This window comes from Fulmarus glacialis, unplaced genomic scaffold (assembly GCF_000690835.1).
Source record: "Fulmarus glacialis isolate BGI_N327 unplaced genomic scaffold, ASM69083v1 scaffold1102, whole genome shotgun sequence".
NCBI classification, from domain to species: Eukaryota; Metazoa; Chordata; class Aves; order Procellariiformes; family Procellariidae; genus Fulmarus; species Fulmarus glacialis.
Genome location: NW_009198203.1, coordinates 162501 through 181043, shown reverse-complemented (window position 1 = coordinate 181043; position 18543 = coordinate 162501). Strand labels below are relative to the sequence as shown.

The window sequence follows — 18543 nt, the reverse complement described above, 5'->3', positions numbered from 1 at the left end:
TGAAAATAACTCCTATTAACTCCTATTTGGGAGTTTTTTGTGTAGTTTGGAAATAGATCTGAAATTGAATTTTAAAAAAATGTTAAACTTTGTATCTGAATTCTTAAAACACTTCACGGTATTAAAATATTTTTCCTCCATATAGTTAATTTTTTGTTCTTGTGGTTTTTAAGTTTAACTTTTGCATACTTTTTCCTAGTATAGTGCTCGTCATTACGTGACATCTATGCAGTTATCTTTGGGCTAGTTGACTGAGTACCTAAGGAGAAATAAGCTTCTCTATAAAGACAGAAAGGGAGAGAAAAGGGAAGTTGGGTGAGAATCAGTCATTAGAATCACCATTTCTCCACTGGTGTCCCTATAATGCAGTGTTGTTGTATGCCACCCTCTTTCTTACAACAAAGGCGACTATAAGAATCTATAAGCCTTAGTGATTCCTGATATTTGACAGTTTTTTCTCACTGTGCTTTTCTTTCTGAACGTTTATTTTTGTGTCTGCACGCACACAGAGATGCATACACACAAATGTGTGTATGATATATTAGTATATGCATGTTCATGATACAAGCTGGATTTTTGTCTTTTTTTCTCTGGATCTGTATGCAGGTCTTATTTATTCTTCTGACAAAGAAATACTATGCTCTTAGATTAACTCCAGGTTAGTGAAATAAGAGAGAAAGGGAATTCATGTATTTCATGTTATGGTGGGATACATCCAGTATTGAATTATATTAATTCTCACTATTTGTATACTGACATATTTACTTTTATGATTTTTACAAATATTTACTAATTCAGCTTTCCAGCAGGCTTCTGAAGTGACTGAGGATTGTTATTCCCATTTTACAGATAGATAGAAAGACAGGCATTTGTTAGCAAGAGAAGTTAAAAGCGTTTTTTGTATTCATCCTCGTGCTGAAAAGTATAATATACATGTCAGAAGGTTTGTCAGCCTCTCTTGTCCCTCAGCTTAGGCTGGGGGATTGCCTCTCTATGAAAGGTGTCACCATAGTTGAATGCAGCCACTGTGTACATAGAAAATACGTGAATTCAGGTTGACTGATTTTAGATTATCTAAACAGCTCTAATAGAACATGTAGAAAGAAAAGAAGTTTAATGAGTGATAAGATAGCATTATATAAAGAAAGAATACTTCTCTTTTCTCTGTTTTTTGCCTTCCACCGAAGAGTGCTCTTACATACCAAGAAGCCTATTTGAGAGGGTTATTTGTAAGAAATTGATAGTGCTGTCCAAAAAATTCAACAGGATGTTCTTGATGGTTGTAATCTGAATTAAGCAGCTGTAAATTTTCTGTGATGAAGATTTAGCCTTTTCAGTCTATGTTTTAAAAATGAACAAAGGAGAGGAAGTTTTCCCTGCCTCTTTACTTTTTGTCAAAAGATTGAAGAAAATGTGCATTGTAGAGAATAAGTGTTGCCAAGGTATTTCCTTTACCTCAACATACGGTGAATTGTATGTGCAGATTGGAGTAAATGCTGTGACAAGTCTTGTGGCATATAAGGCAAAATACAGTCAGCCTGGCTTGGGTTTGAATAAAACGTGATGGTGTTACTAAGACTTTTAATCAATTAGGCTACCCAATTTTGAACAAGACGATAGTAGCCAAGGTCTTTTCAGTAAAAATACTTGGGAATGGATCATTCATTGTTGTATATTGACACACTTCCACCAATTCCACTGGATTTATGTGTCCTTCAGCATTATCTGAGGAAATGAAGCCAAGAGTTAATTCGTATAAATGGTTTATTTGTTAAAAGTATCTAGAACAGGACATTAACTGATGAGTAGCTACTTAATAATGCTGTACGAACATTCCTATGTGATGGGTTGAGTATAAAAGGTTGTAATCCTTTTACCCTATTCATCAGAAAAGTCAACTCTATATTTTGCAGGGATTATTTCCATGTGTGAATAGGCTTGTCTGAATTGCTTTTTATTCACCTTAAATATTAAATATTTTGCTTCAGCAGATAACACCTGGATATTTCTGTCAATTGAAATGCTATTTTTAGTGAGGGACCAATCCACAAAAATAGTTAGGGATTTTTGCCACAGTTAGGTGGAACAGAGGTGTCACCTTTCATATCCTGTCATAGCTTATCTCTGTTAGATCACCGGCCAAAAAAAGGAGATCTGGATTATTCATCCTAAAGTGACTACCATTCCCATTTCCCAGTTGCCGGGCAGCATACTAATCTCTGGGTTCATAAGCAAGGAAGGCAGAATACTGCCCATCTGTCCTGTTGAAACTCTACTACTGGGGGGGGAAGTCTTGTCTACCGGGGAAGTCAGAGCAGGTGCTATTGTAACCCAGGGCTAAAAACACTTCTCTGGTCAGGGTGAGGCAGTGTACATGTCAGCAGCAAAGGGGGCAAGAAGAGCAGGTCCTGAGTTCTGGGCATTTGTGGATCTGGACATATGTTGTTCATCAGTGCTGATACTCAACAGGAGCATCAGAATGTGGTCCTATTGCTATTTTCTAATACAGCTTAATTTACTGATACTGCAGCTGTTGAACTAGACTGTAACGTGAAGTGACAGCCATAGCATTGCAGTTGGCAATTTTGAGAAGTGATAAGAATTCTTGTTTACTCTGTAAATGTGATAGTTCAGATTTGTCGGCCTCGGCCTCGTGTGTTACATAAGAGAATAATATACAGTGTTTTGTTGTTATTCTCCGAATTATAATAGTTTTATTTCCAGAACTAAATTTTTTATTCTGCTCTTTGCCGTTGTGCAGATTACACCCCTGAGAGTTTTGCGTGGTGATCAACGGCAGGATTTGGTTATATAGGAAAAAACACTGCATACTGTTAATGATGGTAGATAAAATTAAATTAATTCTCTGCCATCTCCTTTGATGTACACAGATTTTCCCCATTAATATTGATGGATTTTAAGGTCACAAGCACATGTTGGGAGGGGAGCAAGCCCCTGAATGTTGTATTTTGCTCTTTGTGGAGCTGACTATGTCACTTTATGTCTAAATGTAAGGAAAGCTACTGACAGTTTTGATATATTAAATTATAACTGAGAACTAATTCAAGGATCAAAGATGCTCTTTGGGAGAGATCACTTTACTGGTAGGAAAAATCATTACCTTTTTTCCCAGTCTCATATATTTGTACTGTATGTCTTGGAAATATCATTCCCTACAGTTTCTGAATCTTGATGTTTAATTTAACACAAAGGTCTTTGAGCAGCACAATGGGAGGGGGGCTTCTGCTAGTAAAACCTCATAGAAAGAAATTGAAATGTACATGTTTTTTCTCATTTATCAAAGAAGTGCAAAAATCTAAACTGACATTTCGTATCAAATGAATTATGAACTGTGTACTTTGTACCTAAGGGAACAACAACTAAATTAGACTTTTGTTAAAAAGAGAGAGAGAGAAAAGAATAGGCTTTTAATAAAATATACAGTCATTCTTGGTATTTTGTCTGAACCTGATATATGCTGTACTTTGCAGAAGAAAACTAGAGAGTATAGGCTACTTCAAAGGCTATATGATTTGAATGCCTTAGAGTGAATTGAGAAGCAGCTTAAGATAACACATAAACCAGAGTTTCTACTTAATAAGTATTGTTGCTTTGATATTTTTGTTTTCAGCCTTGTCCAACTCAGGTGAACAGGAAAAGATAATATGCTTTTTAATAGCTTGAAGATTGGAGCAAAGTAGTAAATTAATTTTTTTTTTTAACTTCTATTTGTGAGAGTATGGTTGCCACTGAAAAAGACTTCCAGGGAGCAAAATTTTAGAAGACATTTGATTGAACTGTAAGAGGTAAATTTTCAAAGAATTATATCCTCAGTATTTTAAGGGCATGTCTGTACGTGAACAACACTTCTTGCAAGCAAAGAGGAGACTCCCAGTCTGTAAAGTTGGAGTTTGTAACGTTTATGAGATTTTGTACATTCCCAATTTCTGAATTTCCTTCACGACTTTCAGTGGGAATATATTTATTTCAGTGCATTGACATGGAAGACACTTTGATATTGTTGTGATAAGCACCCACACCTTAGAGAAAATGGGAAATGAGAAGATTCCATGGTTTCTTTGACAACATATTCCCTAGTGCACTCCTATGGCGCTTTTTGATATATGAACAAAATATCCAAGAACTAGTTGCTTTTCTCATATGTCATATACATATATTTCATAAAGATATATTTCAGAAGATTAGGTAAGTTAAAATATACAAAAGCTTTTGGAAACTCTGCAAGCTCCTTGCAGAAAACAATGGTGTATGAGCAGCGATCGTGGGAATATCATACCATGAACACATCACAAAATCTGAAACACAATGAGACCAGCTATGTTTGTAGCTTTAGTATTGTTTTGTATCAGTACCATCAGGAGACTAGAGCCAAACCCAAAGCTGTAATGAGATGTATTAATGACCGCACATCCTCAGCTGAGATATCCAAATGTACTCACACCCAAGGAGGCAGTGCCTTGGTCTTTGGAACCTTGCAATCCCCAGTAATGATAAAGTCATCTGATCCTTTAATACGTGAGTCTGCTGTGAAGAATGGTTTATTTATTGGTATAAACAATAGGTATTTTTAGTTAAAAGTAAGGTGATTGTTTTGCTTCATTTATGACTAAGAATTTACTTTCATTATTCAACAATACTAATCTTCTTTTTCTAAATGTTCTATTTATAAATCATAGTACTATATAGTATTTGTTTCAAAACAACATGTAAATGTCACTGGAAATGTGGCAGTGTAAATGTGCATTTTTCTGTTACAGAAAGGGAAGGAGAAGAGGTGGCAGCTTGAAGGGGTGCAGTGGTTTGGCAGAGCCACGACAGAGAGCTGGTCCCCTCCAGGCATGCCGGAGACTCAGACTTTCTGCTGGTGCTGTGTGTGGAGGAGATAAGAGGGATGGGGACAACAGCTGTAGGTGGGAAGAATCACCTTCTTTCTTAACACCTGCCTCCCATTTTCCCTATAAAAAGACATTGACAACAAGACAAGGTTTTTTTGTGATTACTACATATGACATAAAGAAGTTAATTAGCAGCTGCAAACCAAATCCAGCTCTGTGTTGCCTGGATTACTAGGAGCAGAAACTTTGAGGAAATTTCTTTTCCTCTTTTGGCAAATAAGGAAAGTATTTGAGGGGGGAAACGTCTGTTATGGCTTCAGTTGTTTCATGGCCAAAAGGTAGTCCAGTGACCTGGATCTCGCAGATACCTGTAGGACATTCAAGATGTAATAGGACTGCACCACCCACTGTGTGTAGTGGCTCCCTAACACCAGCTAATCTGTCATCTTGTCAGATCCATTTTCTATTTATGGACACTCTCAAGCTTGGATTCCATCAGAAATGGTAGTATTTCACACCATCATCTATGTACTGCAGAGAAATTTATGGATTGAAAATAACTACAGGTGATCTTATTGCAGATCTACTTTATTTGCAAACTTGCGTTGCTCTCCAGTTTGTACATTTAGGCATATATAAACTGATGCTTCTGTCAAAATGCACATAAACTGGTAACACTTTTCTGCCAGCAGGGTAGGCTGTTCTGTGAGTAACAGTCCACTGGCACATTCATACTGCAGGAGTGCACATAATGCTAGCATTCGAACCGGGAGACTTCTTATTTAACGAGAACATTCACATCTTTTCTAATATCTCACTTTCTTTAGCATTCAGTTAGATTGCTGTATTTTCTTAGGTTTTTTCTCCACATTGAGTGGAGATACAGTATGAATCATTTGCAGAAACTACGTTCCCTTGTTCAAGTAGAATGCTGTTTTCTGGTTTTGAATATCCTATGTTATCCTTTTGCTTTCAGTCATAGAATGAAACAATATTAAAAATTAATTTTCAACAATTTATGCTTCAGACTGAGGCATATGCTTCTTGTAACATCACCACCTTTGTGCCTTTTCCTTTGTTCCTTCTTCATCTTCTATGATGTTAGAGTCCCCTTGATGGAATTATTAGGCTGAGAAAGAGTTCGTCAGGAAATCATCTCGTGCATCTTCTTTCCTCAAAACCGTAAGTTGTCTAATTTCTGGTAAAACGTTCGTCTAGTCTGATGGAGATTTGAAATCATTCTTGCAGCAGTTTAATCCCATTACTGTCTGTCCTGTTTCCCAGTACACAGAGATTCTTTTTGTCTGCAAACTTCTGTGAAGTTGAAAATTCCTGTATGTCTATCCCTTTCCTCTTCTTTTATTCTTTAAGCTGCATAGGTGTCGTGGTTTAACCTGGCAGGCAGCCAAATACCACGCAGCCGCTCACTCACTCCCCCCCCCGCAGTGGGACGGGGAGAGAATCGGAAGGGGAAGAGTGAGAAAAACTCGTGAGTTGAGATAAAGACAGTTTAATAAAACAGAAAAGGGAGAATAATAATGATAATGATAAAATATACAAAATAAGTGATGCACAATGCAATTGCTCACCACCCGCGCTGACCGATAACCAGGTAGCGATTGGGACTTCCTGGTACGCCTTCCATTCATATACTGAGCATGACGTCACATGGTATGGAGTACTCCATTAGCCAGCTGAGCTGGCTGTCCTGATTATGTTCCCTCCCATCTTGTGTACCTAGCTCCGTCAGTAGGCATGGGAGCTGTCCTTGGACTAGGAGGGTACTTAGCAACAACTGAAAACATCAGTGTGTTATCAACATTCTCCTCATACTAAATCCAAAACACAGCACTAGCAAGAAATTTAACCCTATCCCAGCCGAAACCAGGACAATAGGTTTAAACTTTCTTCCCTGGTCTTTTCCCAACTATCAGTGACATAATTTGCTTTTTTTGTTGCTTTCGGGAATCCCCTTTTTCCAGAGCTATCTAAGAACTGTTTATTTTCAAACATGAAGTAAAAAGCTTAAAAGCCATCCTGCAGTTCTTTGAAATTGTACCATCAACATTAAGAAAGAAATGTCGATTTAGCCAAGTGTCTCCTCGCCAGCAGTCTACAAGACTCTCACCAGAGATGTTTCCATCAATGTGGAAGCTAGCATACCTGCCTCTGGCAATAGTTCTCTGCCTGCAGATATCAATTGTAAGGGAAGCTGCAAGATTTTGAAGATGATTTCAAATTCTTTCACCTCCTTCCTTTCCAGAAAAAAAAAACCAAAAAACCAACTCCTGAAATTAATCTCTAAAGCCGCTTCATGCAGGAAGCTGAAGCTATTGCATGAAGATAGACAGGATCTTGTTCCCTCTGCTCTTGCCACATCTGTTCCCTTAAGTAAAAAGAGGCAGATCTGATAGTTTCTCAAAGCTACTTCAAAGCTACTTAAAAAGATATTTCATTTTCCAGTAACCAGAGTCACAATTAACCCACAGGAACTGTTTGTTTAATTGTGATTTCTGCCTGATTTTATAATACCAATCCTTATGTTTTTTCTTCATAGTATTTTTTTTTAAAATTAATTTTGTGATATGACAGTTATTGGCTAGGCATCCTTTTAAACAGTCTGATGAATAATTAGTTTTAGTGGGCAGTTATAAATTCTATCCAATGTCTTTATTACAGGTATTAAAATCATTAATCATTCAGCTAATTGCTTATTGGCATTCTTTTGTAGCTTTTAGAGTTTAGCAAAGTTCTTGCTGAGTAACATGGATAAACTTCTATCTAACATGAAGCAGGTTACTTCTTATATAAAGTTAAAGGTGACAAATCTATAACACATTTTTATAGCGTCGACCTCGGTAAAATATAACACTTAGGAAAGGGGCATCTCTTACACATATTTTTACTTGAGACCTATATTTGGATTGCAGATGTTGAGGTTATACATGAAAAAAAGTTCATTAAAAGGAGGGGGAGGTTTGATTTTGTTTTTTGCTGGAGCAGTATTAATGAGGAATAAGTAAGCCTGCTCTGGGATTTCAAAAGACAATTGTCTTAAACTTCAGGTCTGCAGGTCATGGAGTAAAGCCTGAGTTGATTTTCAAGGCCCTACTAAAATTGTACTCTGCAGCTTGGAATACCAAATAGTGCAAGTGGAGGAAAATTTGCAGTTAGAGCTTACACACTCAATCCAGATAAAGATAAATTTTAGACTTTTCAAACTTCTTATTTTCATTTTTCCGAGTGATATTGTGCCTTACAAGTACAAATAACATTAAAGATTCATGCTAAAAGTGAAAATATTTACAAAGCCACTCCTTTTCAAATGAAATTACTATTATGGTAGAGATCAGATGTATAAAACAGGATAGATCATGGAGAGAGAACAAGATATTTCTGTACCCTGTTTATGTTATACTTCTGAAAAGAAAATTTCACGAACATGAGGTATGAACAGGTTTGGATTTACTGGGAAGTTTACGGAGGCTTTAAGCTACTTCTTTATGTCTCTTGCTTTTTTCCATAGCATAGCTTTCTCTCTTCCCAAGCCCCATGTGCCAGAGAGGGGCAAGCAAGAAAGCCACCATGGACTTTTCACACTGTATGTTCCAAAGTGCATGCATGTGTGTGGAATAAGGGGTGCGTTGTCTCTGGTATATGTATTATTAGATGGAGATATATCTGTAACTGAAAACATATATCAGTGAAATTATAAAATTAAAAAGAAAATCCAAGAACACTCTATACATTCTTTAGGCATTGAGTAGGTGGAAAACAACATGGTTGAACATATATATTAAATGAAAAATCAAGAACAACTGTGTGTGTTTGCTATACACTGAGTAGGAAAGATAACTGGGAAAAGGGTTAAAAAGCAAACCAGAGTAAACCTCAATGAACCTGTGAAGATAAGAAACAAAAAAAGCAATCTTCTGCTTTGCCAGTAGATAAAGGTTTATAACTAGCATGCCCTTCTAGTGATGACATATGGCCCAGCATCATGTCCTGTCTTTCGGTTAAATGAAACAAAAACACATGGCCATGTTGAGAATTATGGAGAGTGCAATGACTGGAATTATTTGGACTGAGCAAACAACGAGATAACAGGCATACCTGGGAAAATCAGGAGAAACCAATGTCAATGTGCAGAACATATTGCCATAAAAAGTGCCATAATGAGATGATCTCAGTACGGGCATCTAAAATAGAAAATGAATCAGGAGTATCTAAACAACAACTGCAATGAGATAAAGAAATGGGGTTTGTGAATTGAACCTGGAAAAGAGTGAGAGTAGGCATGACTGAGCGAGACATTCATCTAAAGGCAGTCTGACTGAAACTTTTCCTTGCTGTTATGGCACAAACTGTGGAGAGCCTATTTTCCTTCTCTGTAGTTAAATACCTGCAGTTATCATTTGCATATATGTGTATGAAAAATATTTTGATAAGATGCAAATGCATCATCTGTGCTAAATAATTTACACATGCAGATGTGGCAAATTGTAGAGTTACATTTGCATAGCTCCAAACTCTTCTAGCTGCCTATCTGCAGAGTTTTATTATTATGGATACAGCAGGGCCAATATACCTGATCACTGTTAAAAGTGGTGTCACTTCACTTCAAAGTTGGTGTGAGTTTACACCAATTTGATATCAAATTGAGCTCTACTGGCTTTTCTTCCTCTTATTAAAGATTAATAGTGCAGATGTTTTTATAACTAAATAATAGTCCTAATGATAGTTTACTTTTAGTAATCCTACATAGAGTCTTCTACTTTCAGAAAATTTAAATTTCAGGTATATCCTTATGATAAATATAATGAATACCTCTCAGGAAAATAGGCTTTCAACATGGAGTAAACATTTAACACAATCATTTACCACAAAGCTTGCTGTCCTAAAATAAACAAATACTTACAAAGCTGACTGCTACTGCATATGTTGTTTAAGATAAGGAAATTGAGGCAAGAAGTTGAAACACTTTTCAAAGACTGCTTAGCACATTAGTGGCCAGCAGGGATCAGATCTTTCTTGACTCATCTGCAAGTACCTAAGTATCTGGAATACAATACATCATTGTCAGCTTGAAACAGTCTTCAGTTTTTATTATTTTGTGTGGCTTTTTATTAATTCTTTGATTAAAAGTGACTTCTGATTCTATGATTTTATTCTGCCTTTGTAGTCTCTTCATACACAAAGCGTGACTTTCTGCCCTGCTAAGTGGGGATTTACTGGGCTAGATGTTGATTCAGTAGGTAGCAAGTGGAGTGGTTGCCCCCTGAGGGTCATATTAAAGCTTGAGGGGAGCTTTTTGAGCAACATTGCATCTTAAAGACGATATATCAAGCTGATAGATACATGGCTCTTCTGTTGAGAAATTCACAGTAGAATTATTGCTGGTTGCCAGTTATTACTTGGGTAGTAAGGAGTCTCTCGGGAATATGGATTGGATAAAAAGGGTTAAGCTGAGGGAAATGTTACACTGAAGACCTTGGTGATGAGGATTTTTTGAAATAGTCAAAGGATGTTTTGTGTGCAATTTAGAATTACCATTTTTGGGGGGAAGTGCTCTGTAGTTTTAATGATCAAAGCGTGATTAGTTTAATAGACCACCTTTCTCATTATGACTCAGCAGAGACTTGACAATTTCTTTGTTGTACCCTCCTGCCCCCCTGCCCCGTTCGTTTGGAAGCGCTTAGTTGAGGACACTCACTAGTGCACAGCTGAGAACGTTCTCTGCGAGCTACAGGAAGTCTTTCAGATTAAATAAATTTGCTGTATCTTCTAACAAGTTGGTTTGAAAGTAGTCGGCTAGGCTTGTTATACAGGTCAGTCGACTTTCACAGGAGAGATTTGTCCAAATTTTCTACTCTTCCCTATGCTGTGCTTTTGTTGGTAGAAGAGATTTGAACATTTAGCTGAGATTACCTACGCCATTAAAATAACATCCGCACAGTGAATTGTTATTGACATTTAGACAGCTACATCTTTGTTTTTTGATGAACATTCCTGTATCGCTATAATAACCACCACTATACATACATAAAGCTTAATCGGAGCTTTTGCTTTGTAGATCTCAGAGAGCTTTACAAAGTAGGATAAGTATTATTATCTCCATTTAACAGATTGAGAAATGAAAGGCAAAGGTGAAGTGATGTGTCCTGACAGAACTGGAAATAAATTTAACGCTTTTGCCTCCTTAGTGAGTTGCTCACACTGTCTCCTCAATAACAATGTGGACTTTGGCTTCCTGGCCAAATTACAGCTCAGCTAACTAGATTCATTTTTAGATGTAGCTTTTTTTGCTGTGTAGAATTTCTATGTGCACTTAAACAACTGGTGCATTTTAAGCTACAAACAGTTCAGTTCTAAATGAGGTAGTACCCTCCTTTGAAGGGATATTGAGTCTTTCTGTTAGTGTCAGCTTCTGAAAACACTTTAAAACCCTCTAATACAAGTTTTTACATTATTTGTGCCATCTTCCTCATGCTGGTTGAGTTTGCCTGCTAACAACTTCAGGAATCACTTTATAAAGGGATGCCAAAATAATTCATGATTATCTGCGAGTGCTGTACTTTACATCCATAAGATTTAAACCCCCTTATTGCACAACTTAACTCCAACGTTAGTTACGTTGCTGCTAAACAGAACAATGTTAAGTGAGGTAAATATATGTTCTCCATTTTACTCTGAGAGTGAAATTTAATTCACACACAGAGGCATTTGGTGTGCAGATGTTTGTTTTTGATGGCTCAGCTAGAGGGATGTTGGGGGCTGTTCAAGTTAAATCAGCCATCTTCTTCCCTCTGAGTTGAGGTGCTCACAAGCTCTTGATTGGCCTTGAAGGTGTTGGCAAGGGATTTGCAGACCATGAATTACCTTAGCCTCAGACATCTCCTGGATTTGGAAACAGGAAGATTTCAAGTTGACTTGGGATTTACTGGAGCCTTGTTACCTAGGTCTAGATAGCAGCAGCAGGAGGGAGCATCCAAAGGCAGCCAGGCTGGCTCAAGCCCAAAAATTTTATGTTGTCTTTTTAACGGTAACAGAGAGGAGGGGAAGGGAGTGAGGGAAGCTGGAGATCCTGTTCCACTTCATTTTGTCCTGAAAAAAACAGGAGGGTTGCAAGGCTAGGGGCCAATTCTCAGAAGTAAAATACCTGGTAATAACTCAAGTACCCCAGCAGCCAGCTGTTCTTATGAGAACTGGCAGACCTTGAACTTGAGGGAAAGGGAACAAGTCTCTAGATTGTAGCAAGCCATGTCTTGCGCCTTTCTACATAATACAATTTGGAGATGGAGCTGAAGCGGAAGAATTTTGAAGTTTCCCTGTCATAAGTATGTATAATCAGAGTAAACAAGCCAGGTGCTAGTTCACATATCGCTGTATATATATGTCAGTATAAATAAAAAGCTATTGTATATGACCGATGACTTTTATTTTCTGAGCCAATGCCATTCTTTCATCTGTTTCAAAGAGAGAATGATTCAGACAGTGTATCACAAAGTCTGTTACTTTCCTCTTGGTAACCACCTCATATACAGGTGGTAAATGAAAATCATAAAACTTACTGTAAAACACTGTTCACTCATCTTACAACTTATGCCCTGAGACTTACAAGTACACCTTAAGTTACAGATCTGTGAGACTGGTTTTTCCAATAGAGAGAAGGAAGAAAATAATGGCAACAAAAAATTTCTGTTGGAAAGACCAAAGAAAGAAGCAAATGGTAACTACTGGACCATGAAAAGCGAAACTATTATACAAGAGTTTAAATGACAAAGGCAGTAACTTTGCAATGTTTTAACTCTCTGTAAAAGAGCTACAGAGCTAGGGCTACAGACATGCATTATATATAAAAGTTCCAGATGTGTTTATATGCAGAAAGTTTTTTCAGCAGATTGTTTTCTTCTTAAAGAAAAAACAAAGCCATAAACTCACGGGTGCAAATTGGCATAGTTCTTTTTACGGCATGCAGTGAAATTTGCAGCAGTTAAAGGTCATTGCTGGTATCATTACTGACAGATTTTGATCTGCAGTTCCTGGACTTCATAAAAATTAATTTCCTTAACAAAACAGTGGGCTAGAGACTGAGACTTCAGTGAATCTATTTTGATTTCTACCTAAAGACCTCTTTTCTCTTAAAATTTCTGCTGTTTTCTTTTAAAATTATTATTAATTTATAAGGGTGAGAAGGTATCTGAATGATAAAAAGTCTGATCAATTTTACTCTTGCTGGGTAACATTTCTGTCAGCATTTCTTTAACTTCTCAGGGTGGCAGAGCTGGGCACAAGGAGAAGTAGATAATATTTGAACAGGTGGTAGAGAATATGTTGCTTCTGAATTACTTCTGGTGTTTGGAGGTTTGCTTTTAGCAAAGCGATATTCATGTAACTATATTGGAAAGAAGAAAATAAAGAAATAGCATTGTTCAGTAGCGAAAATGTTAAACTAAATGGACCATGTTAACATCGCTGTTGATCCTGAGGAACAGTTTTTCCAGTATATGGAGCATTTTGTTTCCACCCGGCATATGTTCTCCATGGTTTTCTCTGCTCTAATTCATCCATGTTTTTCGACAGCTCCAGATGGCGTGATGCCTCCAAGGCTTTCATCTGCCACTCCGACCAGTCTTCAGGTTGTCTGGTCTACACCAGTTCGCAACAACGCCCCAGGCGCGCCCAGCTATCGACTCCAGATGCGGCGGAGGCATTCTGCTGGTGACATTTTAGAGTACGCAGAGCATAGCAAGGCCACCATCAACTGCTGAGCAAGAAAAGTCCCATTATCTTGAATATGGCTCACCTTTAGGGTGGCTGGTTTTGTTACAAGACTGTAATGTTTTACTCTTTTTTTAGGTGCTGGGATGTTTAATGATTTAACTCATGCTGCTTTTCTTTGCAGTTTGCTTTCCAGCCCTACTGCTTCCTTACAACACAGGGTCGGAGATCTTCAGCCATACACTGAATATGAGATGAGAGTGGTTGCCTCCAATGGTTATGGCCATGCTTATAGCAATTGGACTTCAATGACTACAGCAGAGGACAGTAAGCAGTCTGATCTTATTTAACTCCCTTTAGCAGAAAATATAAATAAGAGTTCAGCTGCCATTGCACATAATTTCTTTTGGTTATCTAGCTTTCTCAGTTATATAGCAATAACGTATTTCCTTTCTGAATATTAACTTGCAATAATAACTCCTGAGGGATCAAGTATCTGTTGTCTTAGATTTTCATAAAATATGAATATTTAAATATATGTTTTGTGAAGTAGTATCTTATTTCTTTATATAATATTCCTCCATTCGTATGTGTTCATATATAGTTAAAGATACACTGGTAAGTACAGCTTTATAAGTGGTATTTCTTTATATTCAGGGACTTCATTCTGATTTCAGTCATATCAGAGAAAATAAGTTGAGGTTAATAGTATATGACAGTTGTCTTATCTCTGTGTTGAGAATACCTAAGCTGTACCACAGCTGAACAGAACTTTTCATTCCCAGTGATATTTGTTAATTCAAAGCAGTGATCTACTGGTCTGAAATTGAGTTTGTCATTGCCAGTCCCATCACTTTCCTTATTAATAGTTCTACGTTCTGCAGACTCACTCCACATAATTTGTTCAACAGTCCCTTGATTTAGCAAACAGGTGTCAGCACACAGCTACAGCCATTTAGTTGGCAGGGTAGGATTTTGCACCTGATACAATATGTAAGCAGAAACATGTGACAAAACTTGAGCGCGTTGTACATAATACATATACAAAATACATAATTACCAGCTTTTTCTAAGAAAAAAGCTATTTTTATTAAAGTTTTCTTTTACAATGTATCAGGATATCTAATAGCACACTTTTTAGAAAAATCTGTTGTTTTCAAATATATTCTTTGCTTCTTTTTTTTAATCAGTAATGGATGACCCCATTGTACCAAATTTTAGAGAAATCAAGTATTTTCTAAAGAGATTTTTCCTGTTATATCTTGTTTAATAAGAAAGTAAGTCATTCTGAGCAGGAAAAGGCATGGGGCGTGGGGGGTGTTTCATTACTGGTTTCATTACTATGTTGCTTTTTCTACCTTCACACCAAAGTGCCTTCTGGTCTTACTCTATTTTACACTGACATGAGATCTGCATTTCAGGCCATAAATTTAACCTGATGCTCATATGCAATTGTTATAGCAAATGTTCAGTGCTGGTGACTCAACTTCATTTTAGTCCCTTCTCTAAATAGATAGCTGTCTATCTTGAGAAAACACCCGGAAAAAACGTGTTCTCACAACTGTAAAATATTTTTCTTTGAAGATGAGCAAATAATTCATAACAGAAATATATCTGATAAATCCATTTAAGCTCCAAAGGTATAAATGCTTCTATGAACACATCACCTGTAAGTAATCACCTAACAAAAGTAAGTTCTGAAGTTGGCATTTACATACTGGAGATGTGTTATCTACCTGTGAAAATCTTCGTTGAGATTCAATTCCTTTATTGTAATTGTTTGTTACCAAAAGTGGATACAATATTATTAAACCAATGGCATCCTAGCCTGTATCAGAAATAGTGTGGCCAGCGGGAGTAGGGAGGTGATCGTGCCCCTGTACTCGGCCCTGGTGAGGCCGCACCTCGAATACTGTGTGCAGTTTTGGGCCCCTCACTACAAGAAGGACACTGAGGTGCTGGAGCGTGTCCAGAGAAGGGCATCGAAGCTGGTGAAGGGTCTAGAGAACAAGTCTTATGAGGAGCGGCTGAGAGAACTGGGACTGTTCAGCCTGGAGAAGAGGAGGCTGAGGGGAGACCTCATCGCGCTCTACAACTACCTGGAAGGAGGTTGTAGCGAGGTGGGGGTTGGTCTCTTCTCCCAAGTAACAAGCGATAGGACGAGAGGAAATGGCCTCAAGTTGCGCCAAGGGAGGTTTAGACTGGACATTAGGAAAAACTTCTTCACTGAAAGAATGGTCAGGCCTTGGAACAGGCTGCCCAGGGAAGTGGTGGAGTCACATCCCTGGAAGTATTTAAAAGACGTGTAGATGAGGTGCTTAGGGACATGGTTTAGTGGGCATGGTGGTGTTGGGTTGACGGTTGGACTCGATGATCTTAGAGGTCTTTTCCAACCTTAATGATTCTATGATTCTATGATTCTAAACTTGTCTACATTCGTGGTCTAAATGCAGCCAGTCTCCTATAACTATTTCGTTCAAATTGCAATGATTATTTAGCTCTGGTCAGATAGTTCACATAGCGTTGTTTCTTTTTAGATAGGAGGAGCACAGAAGTGCATTTAAAAGGCATCACTTGTTAGTAGGTGTAGAATTTTAAAATTCTCTTTTTGGGAGTTAGGGATAGGGCAGAAGGCCTACACAGGACATGCATTCCTAAATAGTCTTCTTGAACGTGTATGTAGAAATTACTTTCTGCATAGAACTTGGATGGTCTTTGTGCACTAGCATGAAATGCTACCTTCTGCAAAACCTGACTGCAAAAATGCCTTAAGTTAGTACGGAAGGTAGATGTTGCCAAAGGAAACTTGGGAACGAGAAAAAAAAAGTATAATGCCTCTGCCAGTGTTTACACAATTAAAATATTTTGAGATTAACAAACAACTTGCCTCTTCAGCTGTGATGCTGCATCTTGTTCCTTACTTAAAACAAACTTCTGTAGTTCCATTATAAACTCCATGTCTCCAAGGGGAAAATTATTTTCTTTAAAATGTCCTCTTCTGTTTGCATTGATACTGCTAAAGAATACATGCTGATGTGTCCCCAGTATCCAACAACCTTTGTCATTTACAAAAAAACCCCCCAACTTTCAGTGGTGACAAAGGACTCTGGTTTTGGTGTCATTGTGGAGGGCTGCCATCTGTGAAAGGATATTCAACTCAATTGCTTAAGACTGAATGATTGTCGTTGGGTATAAGCAGTATTTCTGTCAAGGTTTCAATATGTTTCTTATAAAACTGCCTATATGACAGCTTGTTGCTGAAGTACACTTAATTCCTGGCCCTGCTAACCAGTAGACTTTGACTTTTTAAAGTACAATTTGACAGTAGAAATTTCCCATATCTCTTACTCTGTTGAAATATATGTGCGTACACATGTTCTTATTGAATTTTATGCACCGAATATGTCTTTTTTGTTTCACCAAAGCATAAAATATCTGTAGGAATTAAATATATCCATGTGTGTGTGTTTCTGTGCACATACACCTGATAGTAATAGATGTAAATCAACATATCCACTTTTAAAGTCAATAGAGTTCTACTAATACAAGCTGATGATTTCACAATATATCTGCATATTATATTTTATTTATGATAAATATTTAGTAAACTAGGAGGATATTAGGAACAATTAAGGAACAATTAGCAAATGCTGCCATAAAAATCTGTTGTATCTGATAATAAAATGTCTTAATATACAGATTAGTATTTTTTAATGCAAGAAAAAATGCTGTAAATAATTTTCAAATACTTCCATTTACATAAGCATGGCACTAGTAACTGATTCCATGCATTTTTTAAAGTCTAACCTGCCCATGCCAGATAACAATAATGTACATATCCTACGAATATTTTAAAACCTACTAAACATGTGTTAATAAAAAATGTTTGTTCCAGTGATCTTGGTCAGTATAGCATCAGACTATTTACTGCCAGACAAATAGAAACAGTTGATGAAGCTTCTGGATTAGATCTTGCTTTCAGTAACTTGAATGTAAATTTAAGATAACTCTCTTGCAATCAATGTAATCACCACTGAACTGAGAGGTCAGTACGTACCATTGAACTGAGAGCAGAATTTCATGCATTGCATCCAGAAATAAAATGAAATTATCTAGATATTAAAAAGAAGATATCAGTTAAGTTTTCCCTTTTGTTATGGCAAGTCTTTGAGCTATCTGAGAAGGAAGCTGTAAAGGAGTGGGTTATAGTTACCTGAAGCTGGCCCAAAAGCAGCTGCTACATTCTTATGGTGTAGCTTTATGATTCGCAAAATTATATTGTCTGGTAGCAATGCACACGGTGTAATCTTTGATCAGAGGGCTAGTTCCCAAATGAGAATGGTGCTTTTTCTAGTGCTTGAGAAAATCCATCTTGATTTGGACAAGTTTTAAGCTAGCAAAATTGCTGCTTTAGAGAAAACCTGCCTGTTCCTTTCTTTTCTTTTGAATGTCCCAGAAACTGTCTGAAGTCCAATGAGTTGTGTACAGCACGACATCCCAGTCAGCAGCATGTTCTCTATATTGGCTGCATTTCAGTCCCGGGGTCAGTGTATGGTTCCAGTATGGAGAGCTCTTACTGAAGCCCTTTTATAAGTGCCTGGCTTGCACTAGTTGAGAGAGAAGGTTTTGCGAGTTGTCTATCAGGCAATCCAATTTTTTATTTTTTAGTTCTTGCATGTGACTGCAAGTCCATCTCTTTTATGTATAAAGAAGTTATAGGCCAGTCCAATGTTTATTCACAATAAGTAATGTCAAAAGTACACAGTAGTCACTTAAGATCATTACGTATGGAAGTTGCTAGGAAAAAAAAAATCAATTAAGAAAAAAAAAGAGAGCTCCTGCAGTGTATCAGCTGAGCTATTTCTTGACAAAACAGGGAAGCGTTATTCCTATCATATAGAGTGCTGTGATGTGCTCCTCTGGCATGCTTACCATAAAGCTTTGGTTCTAGGATGAGGAGGCCTAT

The 18543-nt window shown here is 37.3% G+C and overlaps 1 protein-coding gene across 1 annotated transcript in view; it reads left to right on the top strand.

Moving 5' to 3' along the window:
* LOC104072384 (usherin-like) overlaps positions 1-18543 on the top strand; it is a gene marked incomplete at its 5' end in the record, with an annotated part of 182513 nt that overhangs the window by 30564 nt on the left and 133406 nt on the right. Inside the window, 2 exon segments of the mRNA XM_009572809.1 lie at positions 13440-13590; positions 13762-13904. Of these exon segments, the coding sequence (XP_009571104.1) occupies positions 13440-13590; positions 13762-13904 (294 nt within the window).